Source organism: Vipera ursinii (genome assembly GCF_947247035.1).
Source record: "Vipera ursinii genome assembly, chromosome: 2".
NCBI lineage: Eukaryota > Metazoa > Chordata > Lepidosauria > Squamata > Viperidae > Vipera > Vipera ursinii.
Window position 1 is genome coordinate 212217952 of NC_139513.1, and position 26033 is coordinate 212243984.

General features: G+C 41.0%; 1 protein-coding gene across 1 annotated transcript in view; it reads left to right on the forward strand.

Moving 5' to 3' along the window:
* The window catches only part of PLAA (phospholipase A2 activating protein), a 29140-nt gene that overhangs the window by 367 nt on the left and 2740 nt on the right, over positions 1 to 26033 (forward strand). The window contains exons 2-13 of the mRNA XM_083353786.1: positions 1393 to 1586; positions 2404 to 2504; positions 2647 to 2767; positions 6924 to 7091; positions 8533 to 8668; positions 11837 to 12006; positions 14669 to 14826; positions 14934 to 15153; positions 17392 to 17460; positions 19148 to 19219; positions 21072 to 21164; positions 24825 to 24989. Coding sequence (XP_083209912.1) covers positions 1393 to 1586; positions 2404 to 2504; positions 2647 to 2767; positions 6924 to 7091; positions 8533 to 8668; positions 11837 to 12006; positions 14669 to 14826; positions 14934 to 15153; positions 17392 to 17460; positions 19148 to 19219; positions 21072 to 21164; positions 24825 to 24989 — 1667 coding nt within the window. The remainder of the gene's footprint in view (positions 1 to 1392; positions 1587 to 2403; positions 2505 to 2646; positions 2768 to 6923; positions 7092 to 8532; positions 8669 to 11836; positions 12007 to 14668; positions 14827 to 14933; positions 15154 to 17391; positions 17461 to 19147; positions 19220 to 21071; positions 21165 to 24824; positions 24990 to 26033) is intronic.

A 26033-nucleotide genomic window follows, 5' to 3' on the forward strand; every position in this document is an offset into this window, starting at 1 on the left:
GTGCGGGGGGATCGGAAGGGAGTTGAACAATTAGCCGGTTCATTCTTGAGAGGGTTAGGACAGGGGTAGGCAACCTCGGCTTTTTTATGACTCATGGACTTCAACTCCCAGAATTCCTGAGCCAGCCAAGCTGGCTCAGGAATTCTGGGAGTTGAAGTCCATGAGTCATAAAAGAGCCGAGGTTGCCTACCCCTGGGTTAGGACAACACGCGGATCTGGGCTGAAAATCTGTCCCTATTACTCCTGTTTCCTGTTTGACTGGATCGGAGGTTGATGGTCCCAGTGAACCACAGTTCTCATCAGACCTAGCCAGCGTAGTAATTGGTAGGTGCTTCTGAGAATTGCAGATCCGGACATCAGGAGGATTGTACTTTACCTGTCTTCGTAAACAGGCCATAATTTTTTTTAAAAACAAAAATCAAAAACAGCTTTGTATATGCTCATCCATTGTGCATATGTAGATTAGTCCCAGCACATGCATCCTAGAGGTTTATCTGCCGTTATGGAAATGGAAACCAATGTTTTCAGTCTTCTTGTGAACACGCCAAAAAGAAATGGACTGATATGGCCAGTATGTTCAATTTCAGCCAGAAGCAGCACCAAATCTGGCTTTTGCAGTGGAAGATGGAACTTTTATATGTTGTAATATAAAGTCCAGTCTTCTGAAATTGATAATGACTGCCTTAGGATTTCTTACAAATATACAACAAAAATACAGTGCTCGTGTTACATGCATTTTTTAAAATCCCATTTATATCCCGCCCTTCTCCGAAGACTCAAGGTGGCTTACAATGTAAAGCACAAATCAATTATAGATGCATTGTCAGTATAAATCCATTGTTAGAAATTATTCTCAGATTTGCTTCTCAGATATTTTCCCAAACTATTTGCTTAAATATATTGCTGTAAACTTCTAAGTCCATTTTTTTAGAGAATAGTGGTTTTCAGAGTAATAAACAAATTAGGACTAGATGTACATATGAAAGGCTTGAGTAGTAGTTATTTGATGCATTCACTGGAGAAATAGAAAGTATTGTGCCATTGGAGAAATGAAAACTATTTTGACTAAGGAAGTGAAACCAAAAGGAACATCTTTCAGCTTATAAGTTTAAATTAGGTGCTTGTAGTGTTATGATTTACAAGAATTGGGTTTTTTCAACACAAATTTAAGAGTTTTGTGGAAAATAAAAGATCACAGTTTAAAGATTTTTAACCTGATCTTACTTGCTGAAATATACATTTTAGTTTAGGAACTAAACAAAACTATGACACATTAATAAAGTATACTAAATTTTAGTTTTATGTTTCAAAAGATTTCTCTAATCCCTTTAGTATATTAAGGTATAGAAGTTTTATTTGATTTTGGTTGTAAATTTGGTGTTTTATTTTTAGTCCAAACACAGGATTTCATGAAATACACTGCTTGAGCGGCCATTCCAATTTTGTTTCTTGTGTGTGTGTCATCCCTCCAAGTGACTTTTACCCCCATGGATTAATTGCTACTGGTGGTAATGACAGCAATATTTGTATCTTCACTATGGACAAGTCTACACCACTGTATGTCCTTAAAGGTCATAAAAACACAGGTAAGACAAATCTGTTTTAACTATACAATTAAGCAATTTATGTGTAATTTCCAGTGAAAAGGCATCTTAGCAGCTGTTACATACAGATATATTTTGTTAGGAGAAATATCCAAATGTATGTCACATGTAATTCATATTCTGAATTGATTAATTTGGCAGAGTATAATTATGAATGTGCCAGTCACATTTTATGATGCTCTTGAATAAAGATAAATGTATAAACAATATTAATTTGTACTATTGTACAACATTTTATATTAGTATATTTTTATAAAGGATTTTACATTTGTCAGTTTAGCCTTGTAAATAGGACAAATATTTAGGGAATGGCTAAACTAACAATGTTATATTGATAACTGCATTATGCCCATGACCATAAATTCTTGCATTATGCAGTGCATCTTTAAATTAAATATTTTTGTTTATTAAAATACTTTTAAGTTTATATTTCTACTTAGAAAAATCCAGAGCGACATGTTAAAGGAAGATGGAAAAGCAGTTTGAATTCAGTACTTTGTAGGAATGAGAGAAAGAGTGATAAAAAAACAAGGTCGGGGAAAACTAACACATAGTGTTAATAGCTGTATGGAAAGGAAGTTACTTGTTTAGGTATTTACTTTGGCTATGATGTTGTTTTTTTAGCATAGTTTTTATTGCTACTTCATAAAGGAAATAAGTATGAAAATCAGAATATTGGATTTTGTTCTGATGTATCTTTAAGATTACAGTAGTTATCTGAAAAGCTATATCTAAGCTGTTCCTGATTGCTAGAATATCACCACTTTTCTAAGTTTGACACTGCTCATTTCTCTTCTAGTTTGCAGTCTCTCCTCTGGAAAATTTGGCACCCTACTTAGTGGTTCCTGGGACACTACAGCTAAAGTCTGGTTGAATGACAAGTGCATGATGACGTTACAGGTATGGAAACTCCTTTGCTGACAGTGAACCAACAGATAAATAATATGTGTGTGTGTGTGTGTGTGTGTGTGTGTGTGTTGGAATGTGCACGCTTCAGAAAACACAGACAGGCTTTGGCAGAGAAAATATCCTTTTTTTATAGGGCCACACTGCAGCAGTCTGGGCTGTGAAGATACTACCTGAACAAGGTTTGATGTTGACTGGTTCAGCTGATAAAACTATTAAACTGTGGAAGGCAGGTAGATGCGAGAGAACATTTACTGGTAGGTAATTGCCTGTACAGTTTTTAAATACAAAATTGTGAGAAACTTGTTTTTTTATGCAAAAATGGATACTGTTCCCCTGCGCCAGGGATAGGCAACCTTGGCTCTTTTATGACTTGTGGACTTCAACTCCCAGAATTCCTGAGCCAGCCATGCTGAGGGGAAAGGGAGAGGTTTCCAAGCTGAGCCATGGCTGGCTCAGGAATTTTGGGAGTTGAAGTCCACCAGTCATAAAAGAGCCAAGGTTGCCTAACCCTGCCCTACACTGAATGTTGAGATACAAAAAGGACAAAATCTTTGTTTTGTTAATAGATACAAGCATTAGAATATTTTATTTTGCTAGACTGGTTCAGCTTTTGTTTACTGTGTTCTTGGGAAATAACTCGTCCAATTCAGATTTTTGACTACTGGTCATATCAGTTTGACTTTACAGTACACTCTGCACTGTAAACAATCTTGATTGGGTTATCAAAAAAAGGCTTTTTACATTTAATGAATAATGTGCAAGAAAATAACTGGGTCCATTTGATGGGTGAATTGATAGCACTGAGTTAGATTTATAGGGGGGGGGGGGGAAATCTTAAGAAAGTTTAGAGTTTAACAAAGTATCTTCTCACCTAAGTGAGTTTAACCCAAGGATTCACTTCTGAGTCCTTTCATATGAGGATAACATTTCCATTGAATGTAGTTAGCCTACTGCCTGAATAAACCTATTTGCAATTCATGTATTGTTTGTTAATGCACAGTTGGAACAGAGAATAGAAAAATGATAAAGTAAGCACCAGGCACTAGAAAAATATTTCTCCTTGGGATAACTAGCTTACTGTAAATACAGAGAGCTAGTGTAAACTAACAGGCACGTGGGAATTGTTTTGTATTTAGAAGAAGTCTGTGTGTACGTTTGGGGAAAAATAATTTTTAAAAAGGTTTGAAATTTTTATTGTCAACGAATAAACAGGTATGGTTAGAATCTAAAGATATGTGAAGATTTCCAGCCCTTTCCACTATTGTGGAAGGATATTCCATATTTGACTTTGCCACTAGAATGGCAATTATTCATCTCTGAAGTCTCTGTTTTGTGCAAATAATGGGCCAGGCACCCCACAGACACCCAGCTCTTAGCAAAGTTTCCTATGAATGTTGCTCCATTATGGAAAAGTCTCAGATCTTAAAAGTTAATACTTTCCTTTTAAAAAAAAAAGATCATCTTTTCTCATGTTGGGTGGGGAGGCAGTTGGTATCATACAGGGAAGTGTCTAAGAAAGAAATGAAAGTATGCTGGAGAAAACCTATTTATTTAAAAGGTTTGCATGGCTGTTAATGTTACCAACCAACTCTGGTTGGTTCATAGCACCAGTAAAAATAATGATAAATCAAGCATTAATCAGCTCCTTAGGATGCCTCGCAGCAAGGTGCAGTTGCGCTTAGTTTATCCCATTCCGTCCCATCTTGTCCCATCCCATCCTATCACCTGAGTAAAAAGCCAGTTCTTGATGGCGTTCCAAATGGCTAAAAGGATGGGTTTGTTTTTTTTTTTCCATTTGGTAGGGACAGCCATGGAACAGGCCTGCTTCCGAGGTCCCACCAGATGGCAGAATTTCTGGGAAGGGATCTGGATATGCTTAGGGAAAGCTAACATGGATAAGAAGAAAGTTACTCGACCAGTTAGGCATGCTGAAATCGGATATTTAGCTTGGATACAGGTGGTCCTCGTTTTACGACTGGGACTGTTCGAAGTTACCATAGCACTGAAAAACAGGAGACAACTAGTCCTCCCATTTAGGCTGGTTGCAGCATCCACACAATCACATGATTAAAATGTGGGTGCTTGGCGGTCGGCATGTATTTACGATGGTCACGTGGTCCCCACGTGTGACCTTCCCAACCAGCTTCCAGCAAGCAAAAATCAAGGGGGAAAGCAGTATTCAGTGAATGACATGATTCACTTAACAACTACCGTGATTTGCTTAAGAATCGTGCCCCCTCCAAAAAAAGGGGTCATAAAATCAGGCTCAACTCACTTAACCTGCTTAACAACATGAATTCTGATCCCAATTGTGGTTATAAATGGAGGACTACCTGTATAAAGCTTGAGTCAATGAGACCCACCAGTTGTCTCTGAGCTAATTTTTGTATCCTGCATTTTGGGGCAGATAAGAGGAAAATTACTCTTTCATTCTATGTTAGATTGCCAACAAAAGAGTTGAAAAGTATGCAGTGAGAGAAGTATTAATTCTCACATTTTTACAAGACCATAGGGTGGAGTTTAAAATTTTAATTTGTCTCTTACACAGTTTAATTGATATCCCTATCAGCGTAATCGGTAAATAGGATTCTGACAAGGAATGATGAAGAAAACTGGGTTTTTTTTTAAAAAAAAACACCAGTTTGATTACTGGAGAACACTTTTTGGTGGTTTATTCACCTCTGTCATTTGTTATTTAGTCTGTTGGGTTCAGCTGTTGCTGTTTTAGAAGTTCCCTAGTGGCTGGCAAAAAAGGTCTCTTAAGGCTGTAATGCTTTTTATAAGAAGTTGGAGGAAGTTGATGAAATTTATATTGATTACCTTAGTTATGCAACATGTGAAGTAATTGAATTTGCTCTACCTTGGTAAACTAGTTGACAAGTCGATTTAAATAATAGGAAAATAGTCTTTTACTATCTCAGATTACTATGCAAAGTCATTTGTTTTATTTTTCTTCGATAACTCGAAGTGTGATCGATAATGTTAATGACTGTTGATTTGATGTTGGAGATGCCAGCTGCAGTTTTGGCTTGTTCTATTATTCTATTATTGCCACATTTTGGACAGAAATCAGGGTTGGATTGAACTCTTAACGTGTTAAGAAGCATATGTTTTCTTCTTGGCTATATGCTTAATGTTTGGAATCTACCAAAATATCAAAAAATGTGGATTATTTGGAGGAGGGAGCCACCCATAAGGACCATACAACAGAAGTCTACATCTTGATTTTCAGTATTGATTCTTGATATGTGTTGTTTGTCAACTTTCAAACTAGTTTTTCTTGCCGAAGGCAGGAAGCAAGAAAACTTTGGAGCAATACATACTTCTATGTTAATTTATCATAATAAAAAGTTGTGTTGCTATTTAGAGCTTAACGCCAGGCTTCCTTCTTTTAAGTTTTAGAAATAGTCCAGTGTTGTTGGTATTTTCGTGCATCAGTGTGACGTTAGCTACGTATTTGAGTATGAAGAGACTCCAATCTATGTATGGAAAGGATATATAAATATCCAGGTTGAAAGCACTGTTGTAATTTTTGTACCAATGAAAATGTTTTTCTATGTATTAAGTTGCATCATAGATGCATGCAGTATGCGTAACACATTGCTATATGGTTCTCCACTTAACTATGGCTTATGTGCCGACATGGTTTCTAGTCCCTCAGAGAAATCTCAGGTAGAATAGCAGTATTGATTTTATATCATGAATATTATTTATTTATTTATTTATTTATTTTTGGGACTTATATGCCGCCCTATCTCCCGAAGGACTCAGGGCGGCTTACAACAATAAAAACATTAAAATATTAAAATATTAAAAAGGTAAAGGTTCCCCTGCACATGCGTGCTAGTCGTTTCCGACTCTAGGGGCCGGTGCTCATCTCTGTTTCAAAGCCGAAGAGCCAGCGCTTGTCCGAGGACATCTCCGTGGTCATATGGCCGGCATGACTAGACGCCAAAGGCGCACGGAACTCTGTTACCTTCCCACCGGAGTGGTCCCTATTTTTCTACTTGCATTTTTACGTGCTTTCGAACTGCTAGGTTGGCAGAAGCTGGGACGTGTAACAGGTGCTCACTCTGCTACGCGGCACTCGGGATTTGACCCGCCAAACTGCCGACCTTCTGATCGACAAGCTCAGCGTCCTAACCCACTGAGCCACCACGTCCCATCATGAATATTAGCAGGGTCTATATTTGAAAGACTGATCTCACAGACCAGGAAAGCAAGAGCACGGATGGCAATTACTGTAAACCTGGTTACAAACCTTGCTTGTTGTCATTTAAAAGAGGTTGAGTCAGGTCTTCTTTGTAGGGCTGGACACGGGGGTATGGCTCTTTTGTGGGGAGAATATAAACGTTTGAACAATTCATCAAAGAAATAAATTTCTAATCTATCAAACCTTTCTTTTCAAAGGACACGAAGACTGTGTAAGAGGCCTAGCTATTTTAAGTGAAACAGAATTTCTTTCCTGCGCAAATGATGCCAGCATTCGAAGATGGCATATATCTGGTGAATGTCTTCAAGTTTATTATGGCCACACCAATTATATATATTGCATTTCTGTCTTCCCTCAAAGTAAAGGTAAGACTTGGGCTGCAAGATAACTCTCTCCACTTTTTTTTTCCTTTTACAAATGGCAACATCATTATTTTATTTTCTAGACAATTGTCGCTGGTAGTATAGAATTACTACTAAATAAAATCCCAGTTTCTTCCCTTGTTTTGGAATAATAGTTCAAGTTTATTACTTAAGGTAACAAGAATTCTTCCATCTGCCAAGGCATCCCTGGCCACCTGTCCCAAACTCTGAAGAAGCAGAGTTTGAGGCATGAATACATAATACCAAGTAATAATGTGGTTTGATTTTGGTTGAGCAGTTTGTGAGCAAAGTGGTTATGATTTAATGTGTGAGCCATGGCATTGTGGTTTATTCAACCAGCTGTGCTACAATACAAATAAATAGATAATCATAAATCAACATGTGAGCCCTAGTAATGTTCACAGTGTGCTGTCCGGGTTTGTTTAGTCTTTTCGTTTGCCTCTTCTGAGCTAATAATTCACCTTAGATCAGACATGTCAAACATGCAACATCACATGATGTCGCGCGACGTATTGGAGCTTTTTCTCCATTGCCGGCGTGGTTTCCTGATGATGCGTCCAGCCTGCGGGCCGGCAGTTTGACACCCCTGCCTTAGATCAAGGACTGCTCTAGAGTTATTTATAAATAAAAACTGTCCAAGAAGACTGTTGACAATCTTCTTTCATTCCTCTTTGAAAGACTGATAAAATTCTAAAACTCCTTGAAAGTTACTAATAAGGCATTTGAGAAAGTTACTCTAAGAAGGCATTTGAGTAGAGACCTAATAATGGGTGTTATACTTCATTCTCCTCTAATACAATACTGACACATTTCTTTTTAGCTAAGCAAACTTGGTGTGGTTTAATTGTCAGATTTCTTGGTAGTTTTCCCTGAATTTGTTCAGGTTAATAGCTTGGCTCCAAAGAACAGCTTTTGTGCAGTGCCGCTTCCATTTTGGTGAGTTTTGTTCCTCTTTCTTTGGTGTGGAGAGAACCTCTTCTAGTATGGTGTGCAATATAGCACAGCAACTGCTGCTAGGTCAGGGATGGGGAACCTTGGCCCTTTTATGACTTTGTGGGCTTCAACTCCCAGAATTCCTGAGTCAGCCATGCTGACTCAGGAATTCTGGAGTTGAAGTCAACCAGTCACAAAAGAGCCAAGGTCCCCCACTCCTCTGCTAGGTGAAGGGATTTGGTACATGCTTTCAAACCCATTATACCCACTCCTCAAATCTAACTGTAAGAGAACAAACGCTTCTGATCGTATAAAGATGTTGTGGTGTGTAAATCGTTCTGCACAGTCTGGGAAATTGCAGCTTCAAATGAGCAAATATTAAGATGGGATTATCGTACATCCGCAATACAGGTTAACCTTTGCGTGAACAATAATGCAGCTGTTCGGTTTAGTTCTTTTTACACAGTCCTGCCTTGTTGTCTCGTTCCAGATTTTGTTACAGCCGGTGAAGATCGATCGCTCAGAATCTGGAGAAAAGGAGATTGTGTCCAAACTATCAGGCTTCCAGCTCAGTCTGTCTGGTGCTGCTGTATCTTAGACAATGGGGATCTTGTGGTTGGAGCCAGGTATCTTGCCACCCATTTAGATAAATTAGTAACAGCGCTAGGCAAGAACGGCATCGGTTTCATACAATGTAATTAAATAATTTGGTGGGTTTACTAATATTGGCCACAGTTATGTATCACTTCAGTGTTATACAAATGACCCTTAGCATAGTTAGGTTTACACTCTGTCCTCTTTTATTTCGCCTGGCCCTGAGGAGTGATTGGAAGCTTCTGTTTTTCCATTTCTGATTAGGAAATTAGACCAGCTGAGTTGGCTTCAAGGAGCCACAAATTAAGAAGAGTCATAATTTGTCCGAGGTCAGCCGTTACGCTCACTACCTCAGTCACTGTGGGAAACTTCCAGGATTTTAAAACCCAGGTTATAAGCTCCAATCGTATGGCGGCAGGAGTTGGGGGAAACCTAATATGAAAAGGGCAGGTAGTCCTCGACTTACAACAGTTTGTTTAGTGACTGTTTGAAGTTACAGTGGCGCTGAAAAAACAAAGCGACTTAACGACCATTTTTCACACTTGCGGCCGTTGCAGCATCTCCACGGTCATGTGTCTTACATTCGGATGCTTGACAACCGGTTGCTGTTTATGACGGCGTCGGCGTCCCCGGGGTCACGTGGAACCCCCCCTTTTTTGGGGGGGCGACCTCCTGACAAGCAAAGTCAATGGGGGAAGGCAGATTCACTTGACCACCGTTTGACTAATCTAACAGCTGCAGCGATTCACCTAACAAATGTGGCGGGAAAAGTCGTCAACATGGGACAACACTCCCTTAACCAAATGTCTCACTTAGCAACATACATCCTGGGTTTAGTTGTGTTTGTAAGCTGAGAACTACCTGTAGAGTGTCGCATTAAATGATAGTTTAAAATACACGAGAGAGTGTGGGTTTCAAACAGCAAGGCAGAGTTTAGCAGCAAAGCATCGTCTGAAACAGAGGACACTACGTCATTTCCCCCCCCCCCCAGACTACATCCACTCCCTGCCTCACCCATCACTTGGGACAGCAGCCTGCTTAATTAGATGGTAATTAAGTACCACCCGGGGCTCCTTCCCTAGGAGGGGTGTTATGCAGCTGCTGGTTCTGTCAAGGAAAGGACAGGAATTAAGGCTGTTGGGGCTCTTTTGTGTAGTGACGTGAGGGCAAGGACCATACCTTCAGTGGGATTCTGCAATAAATTGTACAGGTGAAGTGTTTGGTGTTGTTCCTAGAGAAGATTATTAGGAAGTTTGGAGATAAGATGCCACCAATAGGTTACTGACGTCCAGTAACGTCTTCAGGCAGTGGTGTGGGCTCTCAATAGCGTGCCGGATGAGGGATAACGTAAATTGAAATGGGATCCAAACAAGAGGGCGATGCTGGTTGTGAAGGGACCATAATTCCAGAGAGGTGTAAGCAGGTCTGTTCTGAACGGGATTCTCCTCTCCCAGAAGGAGCAGGGTATGCAAGTCTGGAGGTGCTTCTAGACCCAAATTTCTCTCTGGTTCCCCAGATGGATGCAACCGCCAGGAATGCCTTTTATCATTTTCAGCTGATATGCCAACTGTGTCCCTTTCCGGAAGGAAATGATGTTAAAACTGTGATGTGTGTGCTGGTAACCTCCAGGCTTGATAATGGTAATGGGCTCTTATGTGGGGCTGCCTCTATATCTAAATCTGGAAACTTCAGCCGGTGCAGAGATCAGCAGCCAGGTCGGTCTCTGGGAAGAAACACAGAGGCCATATTATGCCTGGGCTTTAAAGCACCGCGCAGACTGCCAGTTTGGTTCTGGCCAAAACCCAGTGTGTTAATGATTGCCTTTAAAGCCTTCAAGCCGTTTGAGGGAATGTCCTTTTTCCACGAACTTTCACTTTTGCAGAGAGTGGGAAGGTTGCCATGAGAATTTCTGGCAATGGATTGGCATTGGGCCTTTTCTGTTACTACCACGGATAGCTCTTTCGAATACTCCCCCAGCCAAATTGAGGGGCCCAGTGTCTTTATTTTTATTTTTATTTTAAATTTTAAAAAATTTTTAAATTGGCGATGGTTATTTTTAATTATTTTAGGTAGTTTACTTTTTTGTTGGGTTTATTTTAATTACTTTGAAGGGTTTGATTTTAAATTAGCTTTGATTGAAAACTGCTGAGAAATTTCAGTGGCCAGCGGAATAGACAATAATTCTTCAAGAGCAAATTAAGAGTAGGTAATTTATTTTATTTATTTATTTATTTGTTTTTATAAACCGCCCTTCTCCCGAGGGACTCAGGGCGGTGTACAGAATAAGATAGGCATACAGAATGAACCGTAGTGAAAAACAAACAATAGTAAAATACAAATTGGGACCCCAATAAGAGCTATCAGGCCAGGCCGGACTGCTGGAACAGGTAAGTTTTTAATTCGCGCCGGAAGGTGCGGAGGTCGGGGGCCATCCGGATTTCGGTTGGCAAGCTGTTCCAGAGGGCTGGCGCACCCACTGAGAATGCCCTCCCCCTGGGGGCCACCAGCCGACATTCCTTGAGCGGTGGCACCCTGAGGAGGCCCTCTCTGTGGGAGCGCACAGGACGGTGGGGCGTTGACATTGGCAGAAGGTGCTCCCGCAGGTAGTCCGGACCCATGCCATGTAGGGCTTTGTATGTCATGTAATGCCGGCTGATATTTTGTATTCTTTGAAAAATACAAGCTAGCTTGTTTGTTAGCCTTCTCCCTTTTCCCTAAGTAATTAATAACTCTATACTAGCCCTTGATCATTGCAATTTAAAACAGAACTTCCATATTAAGAAGTTAATGAACTTTAGATACCGGAGAAAATTATTCTCTAGTTGAACCAGTCAGGTTTTTAGAGATACTGTAGCTATTTTGATTTTAATTCTAGTTCAAACTATATTAAGCAAAGAAGTCCATTCAACACGGGGCTTTTTAGATGAATTTTGAAGGTATCCTTCAGCAGGTCTTATTGTTTATAACTTTATGACACATCGTCGATGTTCATGGAATCTAGTGTTTCCATGTTTTAAAAAGTAGACTGCGATGTTAAAATGAGCCAGTCTCTATGATATTTCAATGCATTATTTTGAATTCATTGGGGGGGGGGCGGAATCCAAGATGGACCTTTTAGAGACAAACATAGCAGTAAATGGAAAAGTAATGAATGAAACTACTTTGTTGGGTAACCAGAACAATTTTTACTCCTCCTTCAGTGATGGAATTATCAGAGTGTTCACAGAATCCTTGGAGCGCACAGCCAGCCTGGAGGAGATTCGTGCTTTTGAAAATGAGCTTTCTCAAGCAACCATTGATTCTAAAACTGGTGACCTAGGGGACATCAACGCTGATGACCTTCCTGGTAGAGAACATCTGAATGAACCTGGTATGGTAGCTGTTGTCTTCCCCTTCTCCCAAAAGTTGAAGCAAACATTAATGACTTTTGAACATGCATACTAGAACTCTTTAATTGCTGAATGTTTTCTGCCGCTTTAAAAATGAGCAATCTTTGGTACTATCTCCAACAGAACAATTTAAAATCTAGGGGAAAAAAAATAAGATAGGAGGCATGGTGAAGTGCTGAATGATGGAATAAAAAAAAGTAGAATTACAATCAAGTGAATGCATTTAGAGGAAGATTTTGCAGGCTGAGTTCAAACTTTAGGGAATAGCCCCTTAGGTTTCGATCCTTGAAATAAAATTTCTGAATTCATGTAAGTCTGTGATTTGTCGTTAGTCTGCAACATCTATTACAAGATAATGAGATCATGGCTTTATTGGGTTTTTTTCTTTTTGCGTAATCATGATAATACAGTTCTCCCTATTATGTGTAAATGGGTAAGTTGGAAGAGAGCTTCTCTGTAATCAGGCAGACTGGAAGAATAAGAAATATTCCAGGAAATCAAGAGGCATGAAACACAAGCCTCTTGTATTTGACTTGCAACTGCCCGCTAAGCAAGCTAGTGAGTCATGGGCCAGCTTTGCTGATGTATTAAGTTATGCTCTTCCCCAGTTATTTATTTGTTATCTGTTGCAGTCAACAGTAGATTTAGATTTAGATTTAGATTTTATTAGATTTATATACCGCCCTTTTCCCGTAGGACTCAGGGCGGTTTACAAGGTGTTTAAAACATCGATACAAAAATAAAAAAACAATTAAAAATGATTAAATTCAGTCCCTGAAATAGAAATATAAAAACCCCAATTAAAACTCTCAGCCTGGGCCGGAAAGCTCAAAGAGCCAGGTCTTCAAGTCCCGGCGAAATGAGCGAAGGTCGGGGGCAGTCCTAAGCTCCACTGGCAGCTGGTTCCAGAGGGCAGGTGCACCCACAGAGAAGGCCCTCCCCCTGGGTGTTATCCGCCGGCAGTCTTTTACCGCCGGCACCCTGAGAAGGCCCTCCCTGTGGGAGTGCACAGGACGAAGGGAACTTGATGCTGGCAGCAGGTTTTCCCTCAAATATCCCGGACCCAAGCCATTTAGGGCTTTATAGGTCATCACCAGCACCTTGAATCTCACCCGGAGGGCAACCGGAAGCCAATGCAGCTCGCGGAGTAGAGGTGTTACACGGGAGTATCGGGAAACCCCCATCGCAACTCGCGCGGCCGTATTCTGCACCAGCTGAAGCCTCCGAGTGGTCCTCAAGGGCAGCCCCATGTAGAGAGCGTTGCAGGAGTCTAACCGGGAGGTCACGAGCGCATGAGTGAGTGTGCGTAGGGCATCTCGGTCCAGGTAGGTTGATGTGCCTTTTGCACTGAAAAAGCAAACTCAGCAATCTGTGCTTTCCGCCCACCATATACATCCGCAACAACATATATATGGCACTTGAGTATGGACCCATAGATACTGAGAACTGTCACCCATTATGCCTTTGGTCAATCAGGGCTTTCGCATAATGGCTTCGTATAAAGATGAAATAGAGTAAGTTACAAGGCTTAGTTGTACTTTTGCCATAAACAGCATTCTCTACAGTACTAATGGTACAAAGTTACATTTACTGGGTATACCAGAGGCATAATCAGAGCTTAGCTTTACCCTGAAAAGTGTTCATGCTATATTGCGTAAGATATAATTTTTAATCTGGAGCAGGTTTTCTCAGCCTTTTTTTAAAAAAAACCGTAGGAACCCTTGAAATAATCTTTAGACCTCAAGAGTGCTCTTCCTCAAAACTAACTGGAGGGGGAAAAATACCAAAAATGTCACTATACAATTAACTTCTAATCCACATTTTAACAATGTTTACAACAATAGCATGTGAGAATGTTCACCAGTCCGAGGGCTGGCATTCTGCAAAGTTCAAAAAATATTTTTTTTTAATTGTGACATCTCATGAAATCCCTGGTGACCTCAACCTTAATGGAGAAAGCCTGATTTGCATTAATTTGTAAGCCAGGTAGGAGGCATAGATAGTGGAATTTCTTTCAAATCTGTATCAGCAGATTGTCGAGGATTGACCCATGACATTGCATTTCATACCTCTAAAATTACGGCGTACAAATTCTAATCTTTTACCCGGTGCTAGTAAGAGTTCAAAGGGATGCGGTGGCTCAGTGGGTTAGGACGCTGAGCTTGTCGATCAGAAGGTCGGCAGTTCTGCGGGTCGAATCCCGAGTGCCGCTTAACAGAGTGAGCGCCTGTTACTCGTCCCAGCTTCTGCCAACCTAGCAGTTCGAAAGCACGTAAAAATGCAAGTAGAAAAATAGGGACCACTACGGTGGGAAGGTAACAGCGTTCCGTGCGCCTTTGGCGTCTAGTCATGCTGGCCACATGACCACGGAGACATCCTTGGACAAGCGCTGGCTCTTCGGCTTTGAAACGGAGATGAGCACCGGCCCCTAGAGTCGGAAACGACTAGCACACACGTGCGGGGGAACCTTTACCTACCTACCTTAGTAAGAGTTCAAGGCAAATTATAAGCACTGCTATATTTGAGGGCAAGACAAGACAAAACTCCCAGAATTATCTCATTTTTGATGCAGGAAAAAACACATTGGTTATTAAATTACTTTCTGTAGTCATGGAGTTAATGTTCTTCTCTCTCTATTTCAAGGTACAAGGGATGGGCAAACAAGACTTATTAAAGAGGCTGGAAAAGTTGAAGCCTACCAGTGGAGCAGTAGTGAAGACAAGTGGATCAAAATTGGAGATGTTGTGGGCTCATCTGGAGCTACCCAGCAGACATCTGGAAAAGTTTTATTTGAAGGAAAGGTAAATCCTTTTTTCCCTGAATGACTTAATCGTTCAGTGTATTCATCTGTGTGCTTTGAAGGAAAGCATAGGAAAATCATTGTTTTTATTTTGACTTCTGTTGAAAGGAATACGACTATGTTTTCACTATTGACGTAAATGAAGGTGGCCCCTCTTATAAACTGCCATACAGTATTACTGACGATCCATGGCTGACAGCATACAACTTCCTGCAAAAGAATGATTTGAATCCCATGTTCCTGGATCAAGTGGCCAAGTTCATAGTAGATAACACCAAAGGGCAAATGCTGGGGCGCACAGATACAGGATTTTCAGATCCTTTCACAGGTAGGGGAAAATTATGTTCTTGAACTGCTTGAAAAAGCATGACAGAGTATGACATATTTATTTTTATATGTGTAATGTAGATCTTGGCATTTGTTTTGCTTCAGCCACGTTCAACTAGCACTAATTTATTCAAATCCAATTAAGACCTGATCAAGTAGCGATTTCCTGAAAGTAAAGAGAAACTTCCAGAATTCTTGCTTCCTCAAACTTTATAGGATAAGGGCTTAACACCTGTATTTCCTTGGGCTTAATCAAAGATTTTAACCATTTCACCGTCTGTGTAATCCTAAATAATATGTGCCTTCCTGAGCCTCTACAAAGCATGCAGTCAAAATTTAGCAGCCAAAAAATTAAATTACCTGGATTTTCATAACAAGGGACAAACTAAAAGAAAACTAGCGTAACACTGTTTTCGTTATAAGTTACCCTGTTCTAGACTGACTGAGTCAAGCCATGCCACCTCTGGTGACAAAATACTGTAAAAGAAAGTAAGGTAAAGGTAAAGGTTCCCCCACACATGCGTGCTAGTCGTTTCCGACTCTAGGGGCCGGTGCTCATCTCCGTTTCAAAGCCGAAGAGCCAGCGCTTGTCCAAGGACGTCTCTGTGGTCATATGGCCAGCATGACTAGACGCCAAAGGCGCACGGAGCGCTGTTACCTTCCCACCGTAGTGGTCCCTATTTTTCTCCTTGCATTTTTACGTGCTTTCGAACTGCTAGGTTGGCAGAAGCTGGGACCAGTAACAGGCGCTCACTCTGTTACGCGGCACTAATGTAAAACAAATCCTTTATGAAATATGTAATGTAGCGGCTAAGTAAAACAATTGGATTATAGAAGAGAACATACAGGATTCTCATCCGAGACACAAATGATCTGCCTCAGCTTATATTTTGAAGATAATTGTGCGGGAAGATCCTGTTCTCATGTGAAGTCTATCATGCTGGCATGAGAAAAAAGAGGAAGACCGGCAACAAGTGGAATTAAGGGCGTGATAGATGCTTCATCCGAAGGCTTGAAGGGCTGTGTTGAGGATAGACCAGGGGTAAGCAACCTTGGCTCTTTTGTGACTTGTGGACTTCAACTCCCAGAATTCCTGAGCCAACATGGAAACCCGCCAAGACTGAGTGGCTGTGCATATCGGCATCTCGGGTTAACCAGACTATTCCATCTCTAACGATGGGGGGTGAGGTGTTACCCCCCCATTGATAGGGCTCGCAACTTGGGCGTCCTCCTGGATTCACGACTCAATTTTGAAGACCATATAGGAGCCGTGACCAGGGGGGCTTTTGCCCAGGTTCGCCTGGTGCGCCAGTTACGACCCTATCTGGACCGAGATGCCCTACGCACAGTCACTCATGCGCTCGTGACCTCCCGTTTAGACTACTGCAACGCTCTCTACATGGGGCTGCCCTTGAGGACCACTCGGAGGCTTCAGCTGGTGCAGAATGCGGCCGCGCGAGTTGTGATGGGGGTTTCCTGATACTCCCATGTAACACCTCTACTCCGCGAGCTGCATTGGCTCCCGGTTGCCCTCCGGGTGAGATTCAAGGTGCTGGTGATGACCTATAAAGCCCTAAATGGCTTGGGTCCGGGATATTTGAGGGAAAACCTGCTGCCAGCATCAAGTTCCCTTCGTCCTGTGCACTCCCACAGGGAGGGCCTTCTCAGGGTGCCGGCGGTAAAAGACTGCCGGCGGATAACACCCAGGGGGAGGGCCTTCTCTGTGGGTGCACCTGCCCTCTGGAACCAGCTGCCAGTGGAGCTTAGGACTGCCCCCGACCTCCGTTCATTCCGCCGGGACCTGAAGACCTGGCTCTTCGAGCTCTCTGGCCCAGGCTGAGAATTTTAATTTTAGTTTTAATTTTAATTTTAACTGGGGTTTTATTTATGCAGGGACGAATATAATTTTTTTTAATCTGTTTTTAACTTTTGTATCTTTGTTTTTAATCACCCTGTAAACTGCCCTGAGTCCTTCGGGAAAGGGCGGTATATAAATGTAATAAATAATAAATAATAATAATAACCTCTCCCTTTCCCCTCAGCATGGCTGGCTCAGGAATTCTGGGAGTTGAAGTCCACAAGTCATAAAAGAGCCAAAGTTGCCTACCTCTGGGATAGACCATCTCAAAGAGGGTCTCTCTGTGTGGTCATTAAGAGTTTGATGCCAGCCTGGTAGTGCAGGATCAATCAATCAGTATGACAATGACCTGATTCTTCTGTTGGGTACATCTTTTCGCAGGTAGTGGTCGCTATGTTCCAGGCTCTTCCTCAGAATCTAATGAAGGATTTGCTACAGATCCATTTACAGGTATTGACTTTGTTTGCAAGTCACTAAAAATTGGTTGACAGTATGGAAAACACACAGTGTTGACCCCATGCATTTAAGAGTCAGAGGAATGTTCCCAACAAAAAAAGGAAAAGGCTATACCACCAATGCGTGCACGAATGCATATAATATAAGCAGTGTTTTATACCTTCAGATGCAAATGAACGTAACTGAAGTCAGAAAAGATAATGAATTATATTTGTCCCCTCCTCTTTGTGAATAACACTCTTGGCCTATATTCAGCTTAAACACGTAGAGAGAAATGTGCCAGGAATCAAGTGTTTTCAGACAAATGTATAATATTCCTGGTACATCAGGTATGTTGTTTAGATATCTATTATGTATTTATTGATTACTTCAATTTATTTAGCTGTCCCGTCTCAAATAACATTTTACTCTGGGCAGCTCATGGGCCAAATAATATAAAAGACCAAAACAATATAAGAAAAATAAAAACAATATAAAAAAACCCCCACGCAACAAAAAAAATCATAGCTTCAGTAGTCTTAACCTCCATCAATAATAATCAACACAGCACAAGCTTTACCACATTCCTGAGTCCCTGTGCCTGTGGCAGAACCACATTTTCACGGCCAGAAACCAATCTGATTTTCAGGGGACGATGTTCCAAAGGGTGGGGGCCAGAAGCTTTATTTTTGTAAATAGTTCAATTTTTTTAAGAGGTCCCATGCAGATCCTGAAAGGTTTTAGTAATTTTTTTTCCTAAAATTTGTTAGCTTTTAAATTATTTAGGTCCTTGACTGCCATCTAGTGGTATTACTGTCATTTTGCTTATTAGTAGGTATAGGGACATGGTGGCTCAGTGGGTTAGGACGCTGAGCTTGTCGATCAGAAGGTCAGCAGTTTGGCGGGTCGAATCCCGAGTGCCGCGTAACAGAGTGAGCGCCTGTTACTCATCCCAGCTTCTGCCAACCTAGCAGTTCGAAAGCACGTAAAAATGCAAATAGAAAAATAGGGACCATTACGGTGGGAAGGTAACAGCGTTCCGTGCGCCTTTGGCGTCTAGTCATGCCAGCCACATGACCACGGAGACGTCCTCGGACATGTGCGGGGGAACCTTTACCTTTACCTTTAGGTATACTAGGACTAGGCCAGAGGTAGGCAACCTGGGCTCTTTTATGACTCATGAACTTTAACTCCCAGAATTCCTGAGTCAGCTGACTCTGGAATTCTGGGAGTTGAAGTCCATGAGTCATAAAAGAGCCGAGGTTGCCTACCCCTGGACTAGGCTATAAATCTAGTGTTAACCAAGAGAATGAGAATTATTTGATGCTGTTCTTTCGTTGTTGGCTGCTTTGTTTTCACTTTGTACTTCTTTCATTTATATCTGTCAATAAACTGTTCCTTATATTATTTGGAAGTTACCGCCAGTTATTATTTTATTTTTACCCCATCTTATTTGTATAAATAAGGTGGTGATTATACCTAGTACTCCTTCCTCTTCCTATTTTCTTAACAATAACAACCCTGTGAGGCGAATTGGGTTCACAATCTATAAAATACAATAAACTTGGATAACTATATTAAGAATGAAGTATGGATTTGATTTTTTTTGACAGAATTGAATGTCTATATAAGCTTATATTATGAATGTCTATGTAAGCTTTGTGAATATAACCTTATTTCTTACTGTTCTTTTGTTTTTAAGGTTCTGGTCGTTACGTCCCAGGTGGTACATCTAATCTTTCAACTACTCTAAGTGGAACTCATCCATTTACAGGTAAGTGGACAAGAGATTAACTGTGCCAAAGAACAATACTGTAACTACCAAACTGGCTACTTGCATTCATTATTCTCTTCCTTATTTGTCATACTCAACAAATACAATTCCTTTGTTGCCACTTATCTGTTTAACTACCTTTTTATAGCTAGAACCACTGCTGTGCTATAACTGGGGGGTGGGGGGAAATGAGCATTCTGCTTATTTTATAGTTTCTCCAGGTTTTGAAATATTATTGGCCTTTTAAAAGTTTATATTGGAAAAGGTACTTATAGTGTCACTGGATTCATTCGTTATAAACGATGGTTTACAAACCACAGCAGTTGGAATTACATAACATGGTATATCTGAACTCGAGAAACATGTGGCTTGCAACAGGGTGTGAATCATCACAGAATTTGGGACATTATTATTATCTGTTCACAACAGTGTGAAGTCACAGCTGCTGGTTCTTTAGCTCATATCAACTTTCATATGTATCAAGCTCTTCCCAAGAACCTAGGATATTATAATGTATTAGTGTATTATAATTTATTCACATCCTGCCTTTGATATTTTTATGAATCTCAATGCAGTGAACATATTCCATACTCCTTCCTTTCGTTTCCCCCACTATAGCAACCCTGTGAAGTGGGTTGGGCTAAGAGAGATTGGCCCAAAGTCATCCAGTTGGCTTTTCTGTGCAAGGTAGAACTAGAACTCATAATCCACTTCAACAAGTAAATGAGGTTTATAATAAATGTAGTAGGCAGATCAGGGTATGAAGGACAGAGGTGATAGGCAGTGGCAAGTGAAAGAAAGTATAAGAATAAAACAAATGGACTTACTTTTGAACTAAATATTTAGGCTACATCAATAACTATAATATGTGCTTGGGTATGTGTACAGTTCAGCTTGGAGGAATTTTAGTCCACTAAAGCAATAGTAACAGCAATAGCACTTAGACTTATATATCTCTTCATAGTGCTTTACAGCTCTCTCTAAGCAGTTTAAAGAGTCAGCACGTCGCCCCCAACAATCTGGGTCCTCATTTTACCAACCGCAGAAGGACGGGAGGGTGTGAGTCAACCTTGAGCTGGTGAGGATCAAACTGCTAGCAGTCGGCAGAATTAGCCTACAATACTGCATTCTAACCACTGCACCACCATTGATTCTTTGGTGCCCGGTCCTTCTTACAGAACAATTTCAGCTCAGGGATGTTGGTGGACTTCCTCACATGAACGGCCTGCTTTCCACAACATTTCTATAGGATTAAGGCCAGGACTTTGACATGGCCAATCCAAGACATTAACTTCTTTTTTGATTTAACCATTCTTTGGTCACACAACTTGGGTCTTTTTGGTGGTTGTCTTGCTGCATGATCCACTTGAGCTTCAGTTCACGGAGAGATACCCTGACCCTTTCCAGCTGATGTTGCATGTTGGAAATCAGCTGTGAATATTGCAGGTTGCAGTCACGTGACTGCAGCATGTTGCGACCAGTGGTAAATGTGAGCTGGTTGCCCAGATCGCCATCACATAACCATGGAGATGGTGCAAGAGTCATAACTTCAAAGACAGGTCATAAATCTGGTCGTCTTAATTTTAAACAATCATTCAACGAATGGTTGAACGTGTGGAATATCTGCAGCTTTAGATCATTTTCCTCCATGAAGAAGTAGAATGTTTTTGATCCGTTTGCTTAATTGAGTTCTCTTTATCTAGTTTTCGGAGAACAGGTCACATTTTAGCTTGTATTTATTGAAATACAATTGGCAATCAAGTAATTACTCTTTATTCAGTTTATCAGCAATAAATTGATTCTCTGCTAAAGTAGCTGGCAATCTCCTTCTCTTTTTCCCTTTCCTCTTTAGGGCCCAAATCTGTGATAGCTAACGCTGAAAATATTTACTTTCCAAAGAAAGAAGCTGTTACATTTGATCAGGCCAACCCATCATTAATACTGAGTGAGTATATTTGCAGTGACTTCAACAATTCATGCACAAAGCAATTTGTTTGGCATATTAATCTTGAATATATATATATATATATATATATATATATATATATATATATATATATATATATATATATATATATGGATCCTTGGTTTTTCGGGTTTTTCCCCGCGTAGAACTAAAGGTGTGGGCGCAACGTTTCGACGGAATCCCATCCGTCATCATCAGGCTTTAGCTTCCTTCTTCTGATGATGACGGATGGGATTCCGTTGAAACGTTGCGCCCACACCTTTAGTTCTACGTGGGGAAAAACCCGAAAAACCAAGGATCCACATACAGGCACCCGCGAAAACCTCAGAAAACAAATATATATATATATATATATATATATATATATATATATATATATATATATATATATATATATATATATTAATCCCTTGGTACTTACAAACGTCTTCACTCTTAGTTACATGTCTGAGAATAAATATAGAAAGAGAATTTATCTTTTTTAATAGAATGAAGCTGCTATTTGCTTCTCATAAACTAAAGGATAGGTATTGCAGGTCAGTTTTTCCCCCCAAGAGTTTCTGTTTACCCAACAATGCTTTGTTTTCTCCTATTGGAGAAAATGTTGGAATAATGCTAAATTTGTTGCGTTTACTTTTTTGCCTTTCTGATCAGCCATCAGGTACAATCTTCCCTGGGTAAGAGTTTTGTTATCAGGCTGAGCATTAAAAGCGCTGCCTGCTTTCTCCTCTCTACATAGCTGAAGACATTGTAAGAGGAGGGCGGTATTAATCCAGGGTGGGAAAACACAAATCCAAAGGAGCTGCTTTTCTGACTGCCAAATTTTATGAAACGGGGAAAAGCTTTTGTGAGTTGCACTTACTCCATCAGATGCCGAGAGTTCTTAGGTTTTTATTCCATCTTTTTTTTCTACACATATAACTCAAGCCACCAAACTTACTTCAAGCTCCTCCTCCCTGCTGTTTTCTCCCCATAACAATCCTACGAGGGGGTGTTGGGCTGAAAGAGAATGATTGGCTCAAAATCACCTAGGCAAGACTAGAGCTCACGGTCTCCTGGTTTCTAAGCCTGCCGCCTTAAACCCTGTACCAAACTGGCTGTCGTGCCCCCGTTGGAGCCTGAATATACACAGGAAGAGGAGCTGGAACTGAGATGGAGGGGGAGGCGTCGTTGGCTTTGGAGGAATATGGGCAGAGGCAGGCCAGAGCCTTTCGGGATTGGGATGGCTTATAGACAGGGAGGAAGAGGGGCAGGATGACCAAGAGAGGCTCAGCAGAGAACATGAGAGACAGAGCTCAGGCGATGAGCAAGGACCACCCTCTCCTGATCCTCGAGCACGGAGAGTGGAGAGAAGCTGAGAACAGCGTAGGCCAGTGATGGTGAACCTTTGAGAGACCAAGTGCCCAAAACCTGCCCCGTCCCCACTCTTTATTCTGCCCCACCCGCGGGGCCACCCACCACCTCCACGGCCCGCCACAGCAGATCGCCCAGGCAGCCTAGCACCGTCATAGCGGCCACGCCCTCCGTCCGCGCCCCACAGCATCATCTGTGCACGATGGGGCGTGAGGACGGAGTCTTGTCCCTGTCCTTGGCTGTGCCATCATAGCAGCCCACACCCGGGGCCAACTCTCTACTGAGGGGGCTGCTGGTGAGGAGGGGGCGAGGCGGGGCTGGGGCAACAGCACGTGTGCCCACAGAGAGGGCTCTCAGTGCCGCCTCTGGCATGCATGCCATAGGTTCGCCACCACTAGCATAGACTGACCCAACTACTCGGGAGCAGAGCGCCCTGCCCCTGTCCACAAGGCACACCCGGAGACTGAGACTTAAGGAGATGCTGTGGGGAGGGGCATTTGTCGGGAACAAACGTGAATTCATGGAGGTTGTGTGCCGTTGCCGACATTGGACGTTTTCTGGACTTCTTGCTTTATTTCTTGCTTCTTGGATTAATTGCCATTCTTTTGCTTCCTGGACTAATTGATTTAATCCCTTGCCCTGCTGGATTTCTTCTTTTAGCAGCCCTTGTGCTCACAGCTTTGTGCTGGACAACTTGCAGCCAGAGGCTGCTGAAGGTGTGTGTATTATGTGTGTCACCACTTTGCTCTGGGACTTGCCACAGAGTTTGGGGAACATTTTGGAGCAATAAAGGGGAGGTTTGAACTGTCAGCTGACTGTGTTGCCTCTGTGCCGTGCCCCCGGGTCATCACACTGGCTGGCTGTGCACTCTCTGTGTAAAGTGAGTTGCAACTCTTAAAAGTTTTGTCTCTTTTAATAAAATCTCTTAGTTGGAAAAGTAACACCAACCTCTTTCTGACTCCTGAAATATTTATCAAAGGGTGCAATCTTTTGAACTGCAATCAAGTGGTTTCCAGCCAACCAATACAATATAAACCATTTTCACTCTTGAAACATCAAAGTTAATTTTATGTTACCACATGAATAGCGTTAATTATTGCAGAAAACAGTTCAGATAGTCTTCTGAAAAACTGGGTTCCAGTCTGTCTGAATCAGCCAGCTCATGACATGTTCTCTCACATAACATGTTTCCTTAGGTGGATCACCTATGCTGCATCATCACATCTGAGATTGTAATCCTGGTATATCAGTTATATTCCAAAGCATAAAGTGTTAATTTTCAAAAGCCAGCATTAGTTTATTACTCATTACTTCCCTGATCTTATAACTGTTCCCAGTTTCCACAGTGTTCATAAGATGTATGTTAAGACTGTATTTAGAGTTTTGAGATCATAGAAAGTATTTTGGGGCCACAATACCAAAGTCTGATGACATAGAATGAAGGCTATTGCTAAGCACATTGGTTTGTGCTTAAATTGTAAGCCGCCCTGAGTCTTCGGAGAAGGGCGGGATATAAATGGGATTAAAATAAAATAAATAAATAAATACCAAAGTTTTATGAAGTTATTTTCAAGGACTGAGGATTTCAGAAAGCGTTACATTGAAAGTGACAGCTTTAGCTCAATAATCACTTTTTATTTCAGTTTTTGACCAGGATAATTGATTATACAAGGAGAGAGTGTCTTGTTTAGCAGTAATTTTGTCCAGAGCCTTGTAAGATCCTTGCTGGTACTTGGGAACCCAAAGCATGTGTTATAAATCATCTTCAATTTTCATAATTTTTCACTTGTACTTCAAATGTATTTGTTTGAAAATATTTTCTAGTGGTAAGTAAACCTGTGCTACAGCGTCTGCATAACACCTAAATATTTATAAGCTATTGTGGATTAGAAACTGGTGATAAGACTGTTCCACATCTACAACAAATTTATTACTTGTGGGCAGTCTTATTGTATTTGGAAATTGCTACAGTTACGCCTAATTTGAACATAACGATGAAAATCCCAACAAGTCATGCATGGATGAAGTATGGTGGGTCTGTATTTAGGCGATCTTGTTTTTAAGCTTTTTTTTTTTTTGGAAGTAAGATGTGTTTTACCAATTGAAATTCATTAATTTATATGATCAGTGCACACAAGTTGATGTTAAGGAATGCTCACACCTGACAGAATTTGATCCGTTCAGTGGTGCCGGGAAAGATAATGCAGTGTTTTCATAACAAGGAATTAAATGCATTGTAGAGATAACAGCAAACTCATTTCGAATTATTTCACATCTCCCGTGTAGGTAAAATGAAAGAGTTAAATGGAAATGTACCTGAAGAACAACAGTTAACTGAAGATGCTCTGGACGTTTTAGAAAAGATGCTGTCTATAATGTGCAGTGTCTCCATGGAAACACCCACACGGGAGCAGCTGAAAATTTTGTGGAAAGCGATTAACTGGCCAAATGGTATGCAGTAATTATTGAGGACAGATCTCACAAATGATATGGACTAAAGGCAGTATCTTAATACATCTTTTTAAGTAAGCCATTTTTATCCCACACTTAACCTTAGAGCAGTACACTCCAAATTTAAAGCTGAGAAATGTTTATGTAGCTACGTACATATTCAACATATTCTTTCCTTCTGGAGTAAGCAACCTTACATGGAGTACAAAAAAGGGAATAAAAAAATAACATGCCAAAGAAATTCAAGGCATGAGAAAGGAGAAAAGAGAATCTAGCTGAAGCTATTTCACGCTATTTCACATCTTCCTGTCCTTACAAACCATTCTCGTTTCTACTCTAGCCATATGCTGATTCATATGTTGCTTTCTTTTTCTTTAAATTTCTTAGTTCTTTCTTTTGGAGGATGTGATCTCCATCCAATTGTGATTTTTTTTCAGCCTTCTCCTTCTTTTCGACACTTTCTCCATTCATAATGTTTACAGAAAGCCCCAAACACATAAACTCTAAGCTGTGTTGATACAAGGAACAATTAAAACCCTTACATGACGTTGCATAAAATGGCCTCTCAGAATCTTCATCCTGAGCCAAATTTTCATTGAAAAAGAATTGGATTAAAGTAGCTCCTAAAACATTGGAGGGAGTGGAAGCCATGTATGCCTCCAGGGGCTGCTGTTACATATTGTATAGATCATTTACCAAAGAGTCTGCCTTCTGGTCTTTCCAGAATTGGGACCTTCGGCACGCCCTCCATAAATAACCCAATCAGAGTCACATTTACCAGGACACATCCTGATATATTCTGGCTCCGTGACCTATAGATTAATAAGATTGTTGTGACTCTACTACAGTTGATGTTCCTGATTAGAAATCTGGCCGCTACATTCTATACCAGTTGTACCCTCCCAAGTCCTTGTATTTTAAGGTAGCCCCACGTGGAATGCATTGCAGTTTCCATTCATGTTCATCAAGGCGTGAGTTACAGTTGCTGAGACTTCCCTGTGCAGATAGGTTTGCAACTGACAAGTCAGTTAAGAGCTGGGCAAA